The sequence below is a fragment of the Silurus meridionalis genome, chromosome 10, assembly GCF_014805685.1.
Source record: "Silurus meridionalis isolate SWU-2019-XX chromosome 10, ASM1480568v1, whole genome shotgun sequence".
NCBI classification, from domain to species: domain Eukaryota; kingdom Metazoa; phylum Chordata; class Actinopteri; order Siluriformes; family Siluridae; genus Silurus; species Silurus meridionalis.
The window spans coordinates 6,082,021-6,102,718 of NC_060893.1; the positions used below are offsets into that span (position 1 = coordinate 6,082,021).

A 20,698-nucleotide genomic window follows, 5' to 3' on the forward strand; every position below is an offset into this window, starting at 1 on the left:
ATATGATGAACAGTATGTGGATGTTTAACTTGTCTGAGTTTTCTTGACAACAACATGCTTAAGGTCTTGAACTTCTATATGTAAAGGACAACATTTATATGATCATATTTTAAGGCATTTTAAGGCAATGCATGAATTACCTTTTGGTCCAATTGGAATTAAGGCCATTTTGGGGTAAATTGTGTTTCTATGCAACAAACTATGTAATTTAACAGTGTTAAGATTTACTTAGAACAAACTAATATATAAATGTACAGACATCTTTTCACACATTTGCCATCCAGACATTTAGTTTTTTCAAACATTCAGCTGAAATACTTTGCCATGGTGTTCTTCACTAGTTAAAATTTGCTTTCTGACGATCCATCTCATCCCAAAGCAGCTCAATAGGATTTAGGTGCGGTGACTGGGCAGGCCATTCCATGATACAGTAGATAACACCCCAAATAGCAAAGACTTTGATGTCCAAATCCGGCCCACACCTGACAGTTTCATCTGGCCCACATACCACGTGGAATGATGGCACTTGGGTGGTCTGCTTCTGTTTGCCAGATTTGGGCCACAAGTAAGCCAAAGGGCAGCCGACTGTCAGCCATGAATAAAAAAAATCAAACCAAAACTGGCCCAAATCTGGCCAACATTTATTTGAATTTTGGTGATCATTTTGTCCTCAAAGTTGATGTGTTAAAGGCAGGAAAAATGGGCAAGCAAAAGGATTTGAGCGGGTTGGACAAGGGCCAAATTGTGCTGTCTAGACGACTGGGTCAGAGCATCTTCAAAACTGCAGCTCATGTGGGATGTTCCCGGTCTGCAGTGTTGAGTATCTGGAGAGAACAGTAGTGGACCGGTGACATGCACGTGGGCAATGAAGGCTGGCCCATGTGGTACGATTCCACAGACGAGTTCCTAAAGCTCACATTGCTGAAGAAGTTAATGCTGTAATGCTCGACAGGTCAGGACTGTTTATGCATTAAAAGGGGGACCAACACATTTTCAGGCAGGTGGTCATAATGTTATGGCTGATCAGTGGCCATTAAGTTATACCTGGTCAGTGTATGTATTTACTAGAGATGATAAAAAAACGAGCTGAATGCTGTGTTTTTAATATACAATCCAGCAGGTGGCGGTAGTAACAATTTTGCTTTCAAATCGCCACCCAATAAGCGAAGAAGAAGGAACAGGATGTGACAGTGCGTTCTGCTGTCAAACCAGGGTTTCGTCACAAATACCTCTTTAGTGCACTATCTGAACACGACATAAGTCATTACGTCACGTCTTACGAAGTGGACCTTTATAGGGCACATGAAGGTATTTGGAAATCAAACCAGCGGCTAGTTTCAGTGGTGTAAACATTTCTTCTTTTTAGTGTCCACTTGCTCCATGACCCTTTGGAATCTGTTTTTTTGTGGGGAAACAAACTGGTGCAGAGAGCCGGAAGTTCCCCAGAGAGCAGGTCTGCTTTGTAATTCGTGCCTGCAATGAGTGATGTGGTTGAGAAGACCCTCAATGCTCTCCCGGGTCTGTTGTCTCTCGATTCTCACCCTGGAGCCTCCAAACTTTCCCCCACCTCCAAACTAGGACACCTGGTCAGAAGCATTACTGAGCTGACATCCAAAAATGTGAGTTTATTTTCACACTGCTAGTGATTAAGTGTATTTATGTCATCTGTTTCAGTCCTAACTCATCATTTTTGCTTCCCAGGAAGAAGAAAAGCTCATCACTAAAGAGCTTGCAGCTATTAAAGATCAGCTTTCATCTCCTAATACTACAATGGTGATGCTTTATAACCCTACATACAGTTTAACCCTGTCTGTGTGTTTGGCATCAAATATTCTTCTCTATGATCATCTGATTTGTTTATTTCTCCTTTTCAGAGACAAATGAGGGAGCTGATGGTGAGAGCCATGTATTGTGAGATGCTCGGATATGAAGCCACTTTTGCTTACATCCATGCCATCAAACTGGCCCAGCAAGGCACAGTACTGGAGAAGAGAGTTGGTACGGGAGACGTGGTATTTATTAGTCAGGATGGTTGATGATCTCTTGAAGCTGATGATAATTTTTGTTTTGCTTTTTCTGCTTGTTTTTATCTCTGATTACAGGATACCTTGCAGTGTCACTTTTTCTTAATGAGAGTCATGAACTGCTGTTACTGCTGGTCAATACAGTATTGAAGGTGCGTACGTTATTGGTTTCACCACATACCAGAATGTAGAGGGTGAACGTCTGAAGCTTCTCTGGTCTGACTGTCTATTTGTACATTGTGGGCATATGAGAATACATTCCATTATAGGGAAAAAATAAGGTCGTTTTGAATTTGATAGCTGCAACACAAAAAAAAGAAAAGTTGGGTAACTGCGTAGCATCGCATCTTCTGTCTGTATACATTTGGGGACTGAGGAGATCAGCTGTTGAAGTTTTGGGAGAGGAATGTTGTCTTATATTTGCCTGATGCAGGATTTCAACTGCTCAACAGTGTCCTTTGTTGTGTTTTTTTTTTTGTTTAATGATGTGCCAAATGATTTTAAATGCATCAGATCATACGACTGATCATGTTGTGGAATCTGGTCATCGGTATAAAGACATATCTAGATAGCTCTCACGTCGTTTACAGGATCTACTTTTTTTAGTTTATAGATTTGGTATGTTTTTATATTCCACTGTGAATAAAACATGGGTTTTTGAGATTGGCAAATCGTTGTTTTTATTGACATTTTTACACAAAAGTCCCAACTTTTTTGGAATCGAGGTTTTGTATATATAAACTTTGTGTGTAAATGAGAGGGAGGGCAGTGGAGTGGTGCGGTTACAGGGAGAAGAGGTGGAGAAGGTGAAAGAGTTCAGGTACCTGGGGTCAACAGTGCAAAGTAATAGAGAGTGTGTTAGAGAAGTGAAGAAAAGAGTGCAGGCAGGGTGGAGTGGGTGGAGAAGAGTGATAGCAGGAGTGATTTGTGATAGAAGAGTATCTGGCATTGAGTAAAAGACAGGAGGTGGAGCTGGGGGTAGCAGAGCTGAAGAAGTTGAGGTTTTCGTTGGGAGTGACGACGATGGACAGGATTAGAAATGAGTTTATTAGAGGGACAGCGCATGTAGGACGTTTTGGAGACAAGGTGAGGGAGGTGAGATTGAGTTGGTTTGGACATGTGCAGAGGAGGGACATGGGGTACAGCGGTAGAAGAATGCTGAGGATGGAGCCACCAGGTAGGAGGAAAAGAGGAAGACCAAGGAGGAGGTTTATGGATGTGGTGAGGGAAGACATGCAGGTAGTTGGTGTGAAAGAGGCAGATGTAGAGGACAGGGGGGTATGGAGACGGATGATCCGCTGTGGCGCCCCCTAATGGGAGCAGCCGAAAGAAGAAGAAGAAGAAACTTTGCATTTAGTGTTCGGAGAAAAATGTGCAACTATAAAGTAGAGACACGGTACAAATACAGTACAGAATAATATTAGAAAAAATATATAAAAAAAATTAGCATGCAGAAAACGTCTGACTGAAAGGCATCTATTTTTATTTCTAAATCATCAGCAATGCGAAATAATGTACTCATTGTCGGTATAAAAAGTAGATAATTTTAGGCTTAAAACTGTAAACAAAATGCACTATAGTTTTAGCATAATTATATCTGATTTTTTTTGTCTTTTTTTTATTGTATTTTTATTTTTTTAAAACTAAGTGTCTAACCTAGGAATCTGGGAAAATTAAACAAAATGATCTCTGTAGCAGAAATAAAACTGCAAAGTCAGCAAAATAATAGCCAAGGCCAGGTTTTTAGTTTGAAAGCTCTTTATACCATATAATATTGCAAACAATGTCACACATTAATAAATGAAGACATTTCTAAGCCCAACAATAAACATTTTTATTGAATGTCATTAAAACAACACAAAGATTCAGCATTTATGAACAGGATTCTTTTCAACGCTTAGATTTGAAAGAATGTTAATGTCGAATCATAATAATGATAATTGCTATAAAATTGTGGAATCTGTTTAAAGACATAGATAAATAAGACTTCTCAAGGCAAAACTCGTCATTTACAGGATCTTCAAAGCACTAACCTCATTGAGGTCTGCATGGCTCTGACTGTTGTAAGTCAGATATTTCCCAAAGACATGATCCCGTCCATTCTGCCCCTGGTAGAAGAGAAGCTGTCTCATCAAAAGTAAGATCAAGAATCAATCAGATCCAATGGAACTGAATCACATATTTATTTGCTTGCTCATGTCTGTCATGCGCTCTACTTGTTTTTTTAAAGGGAAATCATACGACAGAAAGCGGTGCTTGCTTTGTACAAGTTCTACCTGATCGCCCCGAATCAAGTGCAGCATATTCACAGCAAGTTTCGGAAAGCCTTGTGTGACAAAGATCCAGGAGTCATGATGTCCTCTTTACACATCTACTTGCGGTTGATAAAGGTCTTCACTACATCCCAGGATTTCTTTGATATCTCCATAACTAGATTTTGAAATAGTAATAATAATAATATGATTTGCTGCAGTATGCATGATAGACGTCTTTATTTTTAACAGGAGAACCCCGACAATTACAAGGAGCTGACGAGCAGCTTTGTAACCATCTTGAGGCAGGTGGTTGGAGGGAAGCTACCACTTGACTTTAACTACCACGGTGTCCCTGCACCATGGCTGCAGATCCAACTGCTCCGTATCCTGTCTCTGCTGGGGAAAGAGGACCAAAGGTACACATTAGAACTAGACAAAGTCCTAAACGTAATGATATGATGCATGGGCAAAAGTATTGGGACACTCCCCACCCCCCTCTATATTGATGCTACATGGTTGGATTGATATAATTGTGGAGGATGTTTTTGATAATACAGTTAAAAAATGTTTATATATAATATAATTATATATAATATCATGTGCAACGTTCACTATACAAGTCGCTGCACATCTGCTGTTACTATAGATACAGTAACGTATCAGAACGAGCATATCCATCTTTTCTACTGCAGGTTTGTGCTCTTATACAAAAACTGCTGCACGTTATAAGCTATATCACATCCCTTAACATACTCCATTGTGGTTATTTATGAATATGCTTCCTAGCTGTTTGTCTTTTGTAGCTTGATGATGCTTTTTACGCTCCTAGCGCGAGTGAGCTGATGTACGAGGTGTTAGACGAGTCTCTGCGACGAGCCGAACTGAACCACAACATTACTTATGGTATTTATTTGTTTTTGTTTTTTTTACCTCAGTTTGAATGTGTTTATTATTGTTCGGTTAGTATTTGACATGCCTTGATTTGACTTATCATATGTTTTGTCAGCAATTCTGTACGAGTGCGTGAAGGCGATCTATACCGTATACCCTAAAGCCGAGCTGCTGGAAAAAGCAGCGAGGTGCATAGGAAACTTCGTGCTGTCTCCGAAGATCAACCTGAAGTACCTGGGTAAAGTGCATACCTCTCTTGTTTGACTGTCTCATATATTCAAGAGCTGTAAAAGCCCACTCATTACATGCTTGCTTTCTTTCTTTCTTTCTTTCTTTCTTTCTTTCTTTCTTTGATACAGGGTTGAAGGCTTTAACATACGTGGTTCAGTATGACGCCAACCTCGCTCTGCAGCACCAGATGACTATTATAGAATGTTTGGATCATTCGGATCTCATCATCAAGAGAGAGGTGAAGGAAGCAAATCTACATTGGAAAATTCTTTAAAAAAAAAATACATTTCAAAGTAAACCTCATATTAAACTCTCGGATTTGGGGTGATGGTAAAAAAAAAAATATATATATTGTTGAAATGTCTAGTCCCTCTTCATTTTAGTAACTTGTATTAACTTTTCAATACATAATAATAACCCAAGACTCACAGATAAAAGAATTGGTTTCCTCCACCAAATTTGAGAGCTTTATTACAGTGTAGGCAGAAGGGTACAGAGATATCCAATTTTTTAAATGAACATCTGGTCAGTTTTGTGTCTCAGGTTTATTATATTATTTTGAATTTGTGTTGTAGCATGGAAGTGTTTAACTATAAAGGTTCAATTCTATACCATTCATGTTTACGAAGGTCTGGATAAACATCTGACAAATGAATAGTAAAGAATTTCCTTCATTCAACTTATTTTGCAATGTAAGGTTAAACATGACCTAGTATTAGCAAAGAAATTCACCAGAACTGGTTATATTTTGGTCTTTGGAAAGGCAGGAATCAAAAGTACAAAGACGTTGTTTATTTAATTCCTCTTCCTCCTGCTTTTTTCCCCCACATCTCAGACCTTAGAGCTGCTCTTCAGGATAACGAATGCCCAAAACGTCACTGTGATCGTAGAGAAAATGTTGCGATTCCTCCGGCTTTGTGACGATAGCTACACCATCATCGATCTTGTGGGAAAAGTGGCTGAGTTGGCTGAAAAATATCCTTTTATTGACTTAAGATGTTGCCTTCTATTTCTATTGTAATGCACGCATTACATGCAGGTATACCGTGGCCTTCTGGATTGTAATCATGAAAATGTGCAAAAATGAAAAACACAAAAACCCCAGAACTGCACTGACTGAGAATTTTCACTACTGACTCTTTTTATTTGAATGTTTTTATTTTAATGTTGATTTCAGAATAATTGGCACAATTGATATTTTATGACTCTTTCCTGGAGAAAATGCTTGCAGTGTCCACAAACATTAATTAGAATAAAATAGAATTATAAAAATATCTTGAACTTCACGCCACAGGCAGCAGCGTACGATGTACGTTACGTTGGACACGCAGCTGGGATGAGCGTATCTCTCGCCCCGTGAGATTGCGCACCCTCGCTAGCGGTCGACGGAGTAAAGTTGTCTCGGTGTGTATTTCTTTCTGTTTCAAACAGCAGTTTTAGTGATCAAAGCATGTCTTCCAAGCGCCCGAGTATGTCTCCTGCTTTTAGTAAAAAGCCATCAGTTTAGAGTAGAAAATTTAAATTATAAATCAGCATGAAGCAGGAGTGTCACATTCATAGCACCATCTTTGACTTTCGATATTTTTTAGACTTACGATGGGGTCGTCGTAACGTATCTCCAACATAAGTAGAAGGCTACCTGTATTTTTTACATTATTCTCAGTGGTACCAGTTATTTTCCCACATATAGGAGTATTTTTTTTTTCTGTTAGTTAGAACAAATAAATTTTTTCTCATATTACTTAAGAAAATATTCTTGCACAGAAATTCAAAATTACTAATCATTTACTAAGCAGGCTTTGTACTAGATTTTTAGTTTACAGTTTTATTTTGCGAATTTTCCTATAATAGAGTTATACGTATGCTCCAGACAACGAGTGGTTTATTCAGACTATGAATGAAGTGTTCTCTCTCGGCGGTGACTTCATGAAGCCGGATATTCCCAACAACTTCCTCAGGCTGCTCATAGAGGGTAAAACTTCATATAGTAAAGTTCTAAAAGCTTATTGGAATTACAAGTAGCATGGAAAGTGACCTGATTTGATTATTTTGTGTTTCAGGCTCGGATGCAGAGGAGGACGACCGGCAGCTCAAGCTATATGCAGTGGACTTGTATATAGCAGTCCTGAAGGGTGACTGTTCTCATTTGCCCCAGTGCTTCCTACAAGTCATTAGCTGGGTGGGTACACACACACACACACACACACACACACACACACACACACACACACACACACACACACTGCTTGCATTCCTATTGTAAATGCCATGACAGCATATTTAATTTTTCTTGAAACTTTGAATATTAGCTAATATTAATACTCTTTTATATACATAAAGAATGCTACAAATATTTATAATTGGGGGAAAGTTGCTTCAAGCATGACTTCACTTGTAAAAAAAAAAAAAAGAAAGAAAAGCTCCTGCACAGGAAGGCAGTTTCAAGTAAGTTATTTATTAATGGATATGTGAATGCATTGTACTGGTAATTTCAATAACAAAGTTCAAATTAATTTTATTAGTATAGCATTTTAACATTGGACATTGTCCCTCAGCAGCTTTACAGAGATAACAAGCTTATGACGGTGTGAAAAGTTTAGTGCCTGTAAGTTAGTTCCTTATAAGTTTATATCTAATGAGCGAGCTAGTGGCGACTGTGGCAAGGAAAAACTCTCTGAGATGGTATAAGGAAGAAACCTCGAGAGGAACCAGACTCAAAAGGGAACTCATCATTATGTGTGTGGCACAGAATGATCATTATATATCATCATTGTTGAGGTGTTTCAGAGATAATATGTGATGTCATTTATCACCTCAATGAGCTGAACTGTAATGAAGTATATCAGCTACCACACCCAGCTCATTCTATCTTTCTATATCTCCTTCTCTGTCTTCTTAACCACTCAAAGAACCTTTGAGGAACTTTCAAGTCAAACCCTATGTAATATGTATAGTAAAGCCAAGTAACCAAAGAGAAAAGTAACCCAGTTTTTCCTTGTTTTTCCTACCAGGTGCTTGGAGAGTACTCCTGCATGAGAGAAGGCCTGGACCAGTGTGAGGTCATAGTGCTCCTGAAGAAGTTGTTAGAGCAGAGAGGAGTGAGCTCAGAGACCAGGAGCTGGGTGCTGGGTGCCCTCACTAAGCTGTGTCAGAGCTCTGGATCTGCTGAGCTTGTACTGGAGCTGACGGAGAGCTTGGCTTCCTCTCTGGACACAGTGCTGCGCCAGCAGGCTAATGAGCTGCAGGGCCTCAGCCGGGACTCGCAGCTCCACGCTCGGTTACTGCACCAGTTCAGGGACAGCATGCAGGTGAGGAAAAGCTATTTGAATTACATTACCAGATTAATGAAAACAATATATATTTTTGAATATAATTAATTAAATTCAATTTATTTCACTTTTAAAACCTAGTTATTTAATGCAATAATTGTTTTTTATTCTATTAAAAATTAATGGTTCATTATAAATGTGTGGTTTTTTTTGCTTAGACACACACACACACACACACACACATACACACATATATATATATATATATATATATATATATATATATATATATATATATATATATAACAATAAGTAATAGCAATAAGTATTATGTATTATTTTTTTTTTTTATTACTATTACTTTTGCATTCACTTTTTTAACATTTTATTTATTTATTATTCCATTAAAAAGTGCGATATGAATATAGTCATTATTGTTTATTTATAAATTATTCATTTAGTGTGTGTGTGTGTGTGTGTGTGTGTGTGTGTGTGTGTTTGTGTGTGACAGGTGGACTCCTCTCTCTCATTTCTGGATGGCTTTGTATCTGAAGCTCTAGCTGCAGGAGCTGCTCCGTATAAACCCCCTCATCAGAGACAGGAAGAGCTGAGTCAGCAGAGAGGTACTGCAATGTTCTGAATCGTATTTTTTTTATGATCTCTGTCTTGTCCCAGTTTGCTCTTGCCCTCTTTGTGGAATGTGTGGGAAAGGGAAATAAATCCTATATGAATATTAAGTCTTTTAATAGCATGAAGAATATGTTGATGGAGAATAGGAGTGTGCCTGACAAGATTTTCTCTGTCTTTTTTATCCTCAGCACTAAGTTTAGAGCCGTATGGACTGTCTCTTCCCGTGAGCATGTCCTCATGCACGCTCATGGACAGACAGTCCCCAACCGTTCTCTCTATGAGCTCTGGTCTCTCTGGTAACAGCACCGAACCGGCACTTAGGACAGGGTAAGACAAAAAGACCTTTACTGTAATTCAATGAAGTTTCAGCTTGTGGTTCATTCTGTATTCATGCATACAGAAATATCTCATATTTATACATTTCAATCACATTTACTGTAACATACACCGGTGTAAGTATTGGCTTTCATGTGATGGAAGTGTTGCATGTTTACAGAGCAAGCACACTCATATTGGATGGTGTGAAGAGAGTGTGGGGGAAGGAGGGTTATCTGCTCCAGAAAGAGTCTTCTAAAACCTCAGCAGTAGTAGACACACCGAACACTGTACACCAGTCATCCAACCAGGAAGTAGCTGCAACAGATGCTTCCCAGCCCGAGCTTAATCACTATCCCAAGCCTGAGCCTTCACATATGGACCAGGAGAAGCAGCAGCTGGCATCATCTCTGTTTGTTGGACTGGGATCTCAAAGCTCCACATCTCTGGTGGGTTTATTGTAAATAAAATAATTTTTCTGCCAGACAGTACAGCATGACTTGGGTCAGTTTAGTTGATACAAACCACCTGGCAGTGGGAACATAATGTTTAGGTACCTCTTCTGAAATTCCTCATTCACTCCTCAATCATTCCTGCCAATGTCAGCTGAGCCAGAAAATGGATGGGAGTGGAGCTCAAAATATTCCCCGCCATTAATTAATTATTATCCAGATAATTTTTCCGAATTAAATTACTTTTACTAATGGACAGTATGGCTAAATTGTTCCTAAATATTAATGATGATGGACTCCTCAACGGAAGGTTGTGAGTTCAAATCCCAGCACCACCAAAGTGCCACTGCTGGGCCCTTGAGCAAGGCCCCTAACCCTCAGCTGCTCAGGTGTATCGAGATAATTCTAAGCTGCTCTGGATAAAGGTGTCTGCCGAATGCTATAAATATAATCTTCAGGAATAACATAGAAACTTTCTGGGCAAAAAAAAAAAATGTGTTCGGTTTCTTGCAATGTTGTCACTTTGCACTGTATTCAGAAATTTGAACTCTCTGGGTCTCGTGCATAAAAGACCAGACTGTAAAGGGGAAGATGTCACAAATTAAAAATTAAAAATAAATAAATGAATTAATTTATTTATTTAAATGAATCTGAAAAAATGTTGCAAGTATTTTACTACTTGTCACTATTTACCACTTTAAAACCTCCTGGAAAGTTGTACACTAATGGAGATGTTCAAAAGGAGAAGAAATATTTTGTGTCGAAATTTGTCTTTAGTGCTTTGCGGTGTTTTAGATTTAATAACAAAACACGGATGTGCTTCTTTAACATCATCAGGTGTTTCTATACAGTCGGATGTACAGCACATCTGGAAAGTATTCACAGCGCTTCACTTTTTCCACATTTTTTTATCTTATAGCCTTATTCCAAAATTGATTAAATAAATTATTTTTCTCAATATTTTACAAACAATTCCACATAATGACAACATGAAATACGTTTGTTCCAAATTTTTGCAATGTATTAAAAGTAAGAATAAAAAATAATCACATGTACATTAGTATGCACAGCCTTTACCATGACATTTAAAATTGAGTTTCCACTAATCATCCAGATGTTTCTACAACTTGATTGGAGTCTGACGTACAGAAGGTGCACACCAGTGGACTATGTTCTATGTAGGAGATGCAACCTGAAGGAGATTAGAGACTCTAAGGTTTTGCATTACATATAACTATTAATGTTTCCTCTGTGCCAGTTGGAGAAAACTGAGGCTTCCGCTCCACGATTCAGAAGAAAACACAGGCAGCACGGATCAGCATCATCGTCGAGCACCAGTGAGGCATCTACGAGCTCCTCACACTCTTCCCGGCGCAGGACAGACGCCTTATACGATGGCTTGCTGGACGAGGAGCAGGTTACACACATACAGAACTCAAATCACACCCTGACGTCCACTACGGTTAACGGCAGCTGTGATTCCACGCAGTCCAGCCAGACCGCTAATGGTCTGGGTGAAAGGGAAGTGTGCACTGTGGATATGCTGATGATTAGACCTAACGCTTTAGCAGAAGAAGCCTTAGTAGTGCCTCAAAACGGCTGTTCTGATCTCGTCGTTCTGAAGTTACCATCTGAACTGGATGACCTGCCTCATTCTGACATTATAACCTTGACTTCTGACCCCCGCCTGTCCATCTCTTGCTGCCGCGTGTACAGAGACGATGCCCTGCTGCTCGCGCTGTTCATTTGCAACACTACAGAGATGCCACTCTGCGATGTCACTGTTGAACTGAGCTGCGAGGAGCTGGAGGTAACATTTCATAGTGACCTGTGATTTTATTTTATTTTTTATCGAGGACACCAATCTGGTAGTAATCGTTCGATTGGACCATGTGTTTAGAAACCTTGCAATTCCACTATCCTGTTGTATTCTTTTCAAAATAATGGATATATTTCAGTGGTTCTCAAAGTGTGGGACAGCCCCCTCTAATGGGGAAAATTAAATTAGACATTTTTAAATGTGAATTTTATTACCTTTTTTGGGGGGTGATGGAGGACAGGTGGGGATTGAAAATCCACCCCCTCTATAATGTGGGGAATGGCTGAAAGATTTTTGAGAACCACTGACATAAGCAGATTGTGTCACATCGGTACATTGTAAGATATATACCCTGTATCCTGTAGGTATCATTAAATGCCAGAAAAATACATTATTTCATACATTTAAAAAAAAAAAAGAAGAGCAGATTCACCAAATCCACCAAATATCTAACACACTAATGTTTTTCAAACTGTTCTTCCTAAAGATGACGAGCCTAAGAGGAAATGTGATCGAGTGTCTGGAGGGCAGAGATTCCTCAGTGTGTCGTTACACTCTTCTGATGGAAAGACCTCACATTCAAGTGACCTTCAAAGGAGCAGTGTTGTACCAAACACAGTCTGGACATTTGCACACTCTGCAGTTCTCTGGTAAACTCTCCACCACTGACTTTATAAGGTACGATCTGCATGCACCAGAATGTTCTTCTCATAGTTACCCACCATAATTAAACTTGATATCTCCAATTATTTAAAAATAAGTTGTCTGAACTTTGTTATTATATATTATTACTGGTGCTGATTAAAGAATGTGAAAAATGGTATAGATAAATATATGTATATCATTTAAACATTATGAGCGGTGAAGTGAACAACACTGATTATCTCTTCATCATGGCACCTGTTAATGGGTGGGATATTATTTGGCAGCAAGTATATATTTTTTCCTCAAAGTTGGCGTGTTAGAAGCAGGAAAAATGGGCTAGCGTAAGGATTTGAGCGGGTTGGACGAGGGCCAAATTGTAATGTCTAGACGACTGGGTCAGAGCATCTCCAAAACTGCGGCTCTTGTGGGGTGTACCGGTCTGCAGTGCTCAGTATCTATCAAAAGTGGTCCAAGGAAGGAACAGTGGTGAACCGGCGACAGGGTCATGGACATTGATGCATGTGAGGAGCCAAGGCTGGTCCTTGTGGTCCGAGCTAACCGACGAGCTTCTGTAGCTCAAATTGCTGAAGAAGTTAATGGTGTTAATGATTAATGGGTCAGAACTGTTTTGGTCCAAAAGGGGACCAACACAATATTAGGCAGGTGGTCATAATGTTATGCCTGATCAGTGTCCACAAAGTGATGACTTGTCTATATATATAATTTTATATACATAGTTTTCACACCACTGTATATAAACTTATATTGTACTGTACTATGAGACTTTACTGAGTTCTTTTTTTTTTTTGCATGTTTGTCACACTTTAATGTTTCAGATGATCATCAAACTAATTAAAATATTAGTAAAAGAGAACACAAGTGAACACAACATGCAGTTTTTAAATAAAGGTTTTTATTATTGAGGGAAAACAAACATTTGTTAAAAACCAGTTATTGCCATTTAGGGGGCAAACACTTTTTCACACAGGGCCATGTAGTTTTGGATTTTGATATACATCTACAGCTTTACATGGTTTGGAGTAGAATCTCTTAAGTGGCCTGCTGTAGAGCTCAAACCTCAACCCTATTGAACACATTCAGGATGAATTAAAAGGCTGACTGCACCCCTGGCCTCTTCACCTCAGCTACATCAGTACCTCACTTTATTAACACCATTGTGTCTGAATGAACGCAAATCTCCACCAGCGCACACTAAAAACTAGTGGAACATCTTCCCTGAAGAGTGGAAGATGTAATAATAGCAGATGGGGACTAAATGTGGAATTGGATGTTCAGAACAGCGTGTATATATGCATTCTATTCTGCAGTCTCTATTCATTGCTAGAGACTTTTGTATGTCGCTCTGGATAAGGGCGTCTTCTAAATGCCGCAAATGTAAATGTAAATTCTATGGTTTGGTGTCTGCAAACTTTGGACCTGGTGTACACAACTTTATTAACGATTTAATAAATGTCGCTTAGTAATTTAGCATAGGATTTATATATTTTTTTGTGCTTTTTATTAATCTATATTCATGATATTCTCTATTGAAAATAAAGTTAATGCAAGTAAATTAAAACAACTCAGAGTACCGAACACAACTACACTTTTAGTTTCTCTCTTTTGGAGCTATTTAATGTTATGGATTCAGAACTCGATATTTCAACAAATTGGACAATTATAAACTTGAAGGACTTGTGAGGCTTAAAAATCCAACCCCCTCTAAACTGTAAAATGCCATAAAATATTTAAAATCCACTGGGTTCGATTTTGTTCTATGTAATTGAGTTTTTTTAATATACTGTTTATAAGAATCCGGAGGAAAACTGTGCTGTGGTGAAAAAAATTATTTAAATCTATATAAAGCTTTTTTCCAACAGGCCGCTGATGCTGAGCACAGAGGAGTATGGGAAATTGTGGCTTTCCTTCTCTAATGATGTGAAGCAGAACCTAAAACTACTAACAGGCACTGAAAGTCCTCTTATAACCACCCTTAATGCTCTTCAGGAAAACCTCCGAATACACACGGTGCACATCATCGGTAAGAGGAGTTCATTACTGTTTTAAATATCTGACTACGCATCTATTTTTTCCCATATTAATTGTAAAGGTTGCCTCGTTTTGTCCGTATTAGCTAGTATATATTAGCTAGTATTTTCCAGTGCTTAACAGGATGTGTTATGTTTAGGTTCGGAGGGTATCGTGGCCTGTCGTTTGCTGAATGGCGCCCCCTGTCTCATGCACTGTCGTGTACACGGTGCTTCTCTGGCTGTACGGCTGCGTTCTCCTCTGCCTGCTTTCCCAGACTGTCTCCTCTATCACTGCCAGAGAGTCCTGCAAGAACCCTGAGGCTCAGCAACTCTATGCATCTGTTATTAACTGAAATGTCTTACAATCCTTCTGTTATTGAGTATGAGTGAAGATTAGGAATGATGAAGCCTGCGTGTGTGTGTGTGTGTGTGTGTGTGTGTGTGTGTGTGTGTGTGTGTGTGTGTGTGTGTGTGGACGTGCTCAGATCTTTCTTGAAATGATGACTGACTGTAAAGCAATATATGTAATTTCTGTCTTTCTTCTTTAATGAAATGCTTTATAATACTAATGGTATTGTTTTTCTAATTGAACCCAGTTCCTGAGAGGTTCCTTACCTAATAGAGTATTTCGAAAAAATATATATGTATATTTATTGTTTTTCATATTTTAAACCTTTATTTCTGTCTTTCCATTCTTTTATTAGTTTCTTTCCGATTCAAACTGATACATTGAATATTCTGTTTGATTTGTCACCGTTTTAATTACAGCAGTATTTGTTATAAAAGACCATCAACAAAGAAGCCATGTCTTCCTTTATACTGTAGCTGTCGAGAAAATATATTTTATAAAACACTATACATGCAGACGAGTGAGTTCTGTTACCATTTCACATTGTTTGACCTATGAATGAGGTCGAGGCTTCTGACTGAAAACACACTAATGCAGGTGAGTGGATTATACAAGAAAACGTTTGTTATATTGTGAAAAACTTCAAAAATTAGAGCGAGAGGCTCTAACACTTTATCCCATAATGCTATAACTACAGTAATACCTGTGAGAATATAGTTTTGTGTCCCGATGAGGAAGCGAACAAAACATTTTGAACAAAAATTTGATTTAGTTCTATTAATTATTCACAACTTTCAAACCAGTATGTGATTATGATAGTTTAGTTTCACATGGGATACTGAAAGAAAAAAAAAGTTGTTGCAGCATAATCATAGTAATTTCAGCTTCTCTATTCATTCCAAACCAGAGGCTGCTTCCTGCTTTTCTGGACTCGGTTTGCGTGCTATGAAGCTCATGGCTAGGCTGTGTGTGTCCTCCTCTACGGGCTGCTGTGACAGGTTGTTGGTTTGCCTGATGGTGCTGACCGTACATCCAGGCTGGGGACACACGGTGTACTGCAACAGAACTGTCACCAGTATGGCCTTCATCATCACCATAGCTATGTGTTTCCCCACACAGGCACGTGGCCCACAGCCAAACGGCTGGAAGAAACGACTCGGCACCTGGAAGATCAGGAGTGCACGTCAGTACTATCAGATTCACACTGATCAGGCATAACATTATGACCACCTGCCTAATATTGTGTTATGTTTCCTTAATATATCCCACCCAATAACAGGTGTCATGATGGAGAGATAATCAGTGTTATTCACTTCACTGCTCATAATGTTATAATATCATAACGTTGTGCCTGATCGGTGTAGTATATTGTTTAGATAAATGTGAAAAGTATTAAAAACCTACAGTTCCTCTCATGTATTATTCCCTTCCATTTCTGATTTCCCTACATCAATGCAATCCAATACTGTATGTCCTACTTACATTGTTATCAAAGTTCTCCAAGCTAAATTCGTTAGCTTTGGGAAAAAACTCTGTGCTCTTGTGCATCCGGCCAATGTTCAGAATGACGTTCGTCCCTTTGGCTACAGTGAAGCCTTCAATGACGTCATCTTCTAGCGCTCGCCTCATGATGAAGTCCACCACAGGATGGAATCGCAGAGACTCTTTATAAAACTATCCATCACTGTCAACTTTTGCAGGTCAGATGGCTCCATCTCTCGCCCACCTGGAGCACAGTTAAGGTTGGTTGGTTGGGTTTTTAAAAACAAATCCTGTATTTATATGCACATGTGTCCTATAAGCAGACAATGTAATTGATTTAGTATAGAATTGTTGGTGTGTGAATGAATGCCAAGTGAGTATTTTATTATAACTCATGCTAGAATTACCAAGGAAAAAAGGAACTAGGCAATTAACATGAATTGTTAGGAATTTATTTTTTTATATTTCTTCTGGCGTTCTGGTTGACTTCCATGAGTTGAGAGAATTACCCAACACATTGTGCATTTCCTGTAGTATACACTGCTCTACTGCTGGCTTCTGCTTCAACAGAACCAGCATGAAGAACAGACTGATGGACAGAGTGTCCGGTGCGGCAATCACCATCTCCAACACACACTGCCTCACATCGTCTTCTGACATCTCTCCATGATTCTGATGGAGATCCGCAAGCAACATCAGCATCGCAATTATGTAAGGAATAACATATTTCAGAACATGCTGGTATAAATACATCATTTACAGTGGAACGATGTGATGCCATGAACACACACACACTTGTTATAGCTTGTTACAACTTTTTCATCCATTTATAATTGTATTTAATGCTATGGAACATTCAGGAAACGTATTAGTGTTATCACGTATAGTAGATAGTATAAAAGTAAATATTAACATAGTTGCTTTTCTTCTTAATAATTTACTTTTTTCTTTCTCTTGTAGTTGATAAGACCAAAAAATACAGCTTATCTTGTTACAAAAAACCTGTAAATGCAAAACACATGGTCCTGTGTCTGAAACCTGATAGCTTTTTCTTTAATATCTCCAAAATGCTGATGCACCCTTTAGCAAATGCTTAATAAACATCATATAGAAGCTTTTCACCAAATAAAAAAATTGACCTGTTATTAGATTCAGAGCTGCAAAGATTGTCAGAGCTTTTATAGGAGACTCAACATCTGAACCAATCAGAAGTGAGAATACGAGAAGTGCTGTGGTCTATAATTGTGGCACACGTTCAGTAATTTTTATAGCACAGACAAACCTGAGCGAATATCAACTCGGTTGCAAAGTCAGCCTCATCTAGCTTTTCCATGGCATTGATGGCTTTACGCTTTTGCTCCACGAGCCTCCCCATCTCTTCCTGAAGCTCCTTTCTACAAGAGAGTGACTCCGGTTAGAATGTAGCTCTCAAAACAAAGAAATAAATGTAAAAAATAAAAAGTTTTAAATTTCTTGAGGGAACCCACGCTGCATGTTGATGTTTTTTAAACACCCAGTTTAATTGGAAAAAAATGTCCGGCTGGATAAGCACTGTTTGCCATGTATCAAAGTATTTGTGGATCTTCAGTAGCAAGTCTTTTTCTGCCAAAAGAGTGGATATACATAGTACATTCATACTGTATTTCTGCAGTCAGTTCTGGGTATTTACACCAATGTACAGCAGAATTCGTAGCATTAACGGCCTAACCATTGATAGGAATTCGGAGGAAGAGTCTGTTGGAGATGTCAACCACTACACAGCGTAGGAAGTTCAGAGCATCCACATGGCCTGAGGAATCTGTGAAATCATGCAGGACACCCAAGTGCTTATTCGTGGCACTAACACACACCCCCACTGTCCTCTGCAGACCAGGGCCTGTAAGGGCTGGAGCACATACATTCACACATGTGGTTTTTGCACTAATTCTAAAATTTTTTTTTTCTTCAAACAAATGATCAGAAACCAGGAAAATAAATCACCTTTGGCAAAATATGTGCGTAGCTTTTTCCAAAGTGGGATGTTGCTGTTAAAAATAAGGCCTTGTTCATCCATACCGATGCACTTCAGTCCACGTTTACTAGCAAATCTGGCAACATAGTTACTACTCTTCAGAACATGGTACACAGCAGATGCCCTGAAAACACAATTCAACACATCCTCAGTGTCCAGAGGTGTCCAGATAATGTTATCTTTGTGGAATATTTTGTTTACCATACTCATGTAGAGTTAAAAAACTACTTTCGGTCTTGAGAAACTCACTTGCTCAGAATGAGTGTTTCCTCTCCCTGGATCCAAACCCGAGTCATGCAACCATATTTCTTATTATAATAATTACTGGCTGTACCAATGCCCATCCACAAAAACCTAGAATAGCTTAGAATGGGGCCCAGACCCAGTAACCAGTAGGGACCTGGGAGAAAACCAGACATTAGCAAGTTCCATTACATTACATGTGCTATGTTGCCCAGATTGATTCTATATATAAAGATTTAGTGTCTGTATGCTCACTAAAGAGGACACGTTTTAACTCACCTGGTAAGATAGATTTGTTTCCTCGGTTGTAGGCTGTGATTAAAATTAGTAGTAAAAGCAAAAGTAATGCTGAGAAGACTCCCAAGCCGCTAAACTCCACTGCAGTCATGATGTCAGATATGTTCTGTAACTCCATTCTGACACTCCGCGAAGATGCGCTTAAACCGGCAGATCCAAAAAGCTCCTCACACTTCGGAGAAAAAAACACCCCAAAACAACTATGGGTCAATTAGTGATGGACCGCTAATGAGAAATCCGAAAGATTTTCAGCATCACTGTAAGACCTGTATTTCTCTCTTTTACTTTTCTGGCTTATATTAATGTCCTCTGCCTTGACAGCACATGAGGTGGTCCTTGAAAAGAAGGGGAATTTGAAAGGATTTGGCAGGCAGCCATTCAATTTATAAAGTCCTTCAAATCAAAGGTGTTGTGTTATAGGAGCAGTCAAAACAATCCTGATGGGGGGAAAGAAAATCTGTCTGAAAAATGCAATATGAGGCCTTGCTCTGGTGGAGAAGGTTTTATGCAAAAGTGTTTGATAAAAAGACATGTCATAACCAAAGTGATAAAGCCTTAATCTCCTTCACCTGTGCTAGAAAGTCTAGGAATGAAGCCCATAAGCTTCCCTTTCTAAAAGGGGAAGTAATTTCAGGGAAGAACATTTGTCAGTGCTGCAGAGTTTGATACCTAATACATAATTGCAATTCCTGGAAATACGTTAATTTGTTTGTCGCATTGCACAAAATAAATCTAAGATCGAAGTCAATAGAGTTATATATATTTATATACTCACATCTTTCTTTTTAGATGGAAGATGAAAAATCCTCCAGAGGTTTTAGATTTGCACAATGGTTTTGCGCCTCTCTATACCGTCTGCTGTGAGTCTGGCTGAAGTTCGCAGGCTCTCTTCATTTTAAACCTGATTGGTTTTAGATCACTCTTTTCAGGACTGGCAAAAAAAGGGGGTTTGCAAGCCATTTGAATCTGTCTGTCGCTTAGATACAGGCCCTACTTGTGTGTGTGTGTGTGTGTGTGTGTGTGTGTGTGTGTGTGTGTGTGTGTGTGTGTGTGTGTGTGTGTGTGTGTGTGAAGAGCCATTGGAAATCCAGAGTTTTTTTCTGTTGTCCAGATTTGAACAACATGAAAAAGGGGAAACGTGAAAAAATGAGGGAAAAAAAGGGTCAGTGTTGCACGCATCATATTTCTGGTGCACTTTTCACCTTCTTGGTATTTAAATTGTTTATTTATTTTATTAATTTCTTTTAAAATGGTCTTTGTTCTATACTCTCTTTAATCCATCATCTGAAAAGGGCTTTTAAGGAGCCAGGTCAGCCTGACCGAGCACTACATGAATGAATAGAGCTTTTATCTCTTAAAGGACAAGAGGACAGGAACCAATTACTGCACTGATGCTTGTTGCATTGCCTTTTGTTACTCTCCCTATCACACCATCTGTCACGTTGTACATGATTTCCTTGATTTGATTATATATTTTTTTGTAGGTCATGAAAGCATATGAACATGTTTTTTTGATCAAGATATGGTCACGAGTAAAATCACATCTTCATATACATTGATCAGGCATATTATTACAGTATGACATTAAAACATTAGGAGCAACAGGTGAAGATTTTTCTTCAAAGTTGATGTGTTAGAAGCAGAAAAGATTTGCAAGCGTAAGGATGTGAGTGAGTTTGACAAGGGCTAAATTGTGATTAACTAGATGACTGGGTCAGAGCATTTTCAAGGTTAGGTTATTAGGCGGGTGGTCAT

General features: G+C 38.8%; 2 protein-coding genes across 2 annotated transcripts; one reads left to right on the top strand and one right to left on the bottom strand.

Annotated features, from left to right (window-relative positions):
* Positions 1-1,188: 1,188 nt before the first annotated feature.
* On the top strand, positions 1,189-15,417 carry ap4e1 (adaptor related protein complex 4 subunit epsilon 1). The gene is made up of 21 exons (XM_046858877.1): positions 1,189-1,619; positions 1,702-1,773; positions 1,875-1,998; positions 2,103-2,176; positions 4,040-4,161; positions 4,255-4,414; positions 4,529-4,695; positions 5,109-5,182; positions 5,286-5,408; positions 5,530-5,639; positions 6,237-6,376; positions 7,261-7,373; positions 7,462-7,580; positions 8,413-8,709; positions 9,182-9,293; positions 9,489-9,627; positions 9,797-10,064; positions 11,326-11,877; positions 12,374-12,564; positions 14,412-14,572; positions 14,720-15,417. The coding sequence occupies exons 1-21, from the start codon at positions 1,479-1,481 to the stop codon at positions 14,878-14,880; spliced, it is 3,420 nt and encodes a 1,139-aa protein (XP_046714833.1). The 5' UTR covers positions 1,189-1,478; the 3' UTR covers positions 14,881-15,417.
* LOC124392156 (brain aromatase) lies at positions 15,303-19,869 on the bottom strand. The gene is given in 11 exon segments (XM_046858880.1): positions 15,303-16,073; positions 16,393-16,586; positions 16,589-16,636; positions 16,902-17,064; positions 17,675-17,786; positions 17,880-17,994; positions 18,101-18,277; positions 18,373-18,527; positions 18,653-18,803; positions 18,926-19,115; positions 19,719-19,869. Coding segments are annotated over 10 exon segments (1,521 nt in total). The 5' UTR covers positions 19,062-19,115; positions 19,719-19,869; the 3' UTR covers positions 15,303-15,803.
* Between the last annotated feature and the right edge of the window lie 829 nt (positions 19,870-20,698).

Bases quoted from the DNA above. Each gene is read 5' to 3' on its own strand.
- ap4e1 (XM_046858877.1), top strand. From the start codon at position 1,479: ATGAGTGATGTGGTTGAGAAGACCCTCAATGCTCTCCCGGGTCTGTTG. The intron at 5,183-5,285 runs GTATTTATTTGT...ATGTTTTGTCAG, and splicing joins GAACCACAACATTACTTATG to CAATTCTGTACGAGTGCGTG. The intron at 6,377-7,260 runs ATATCCTTTTAT...ATAGAGTTATAC, and splicing joins GTGGCTGAGTTGGCTGAAAA to GTATGCTCCAGACAACGAGT.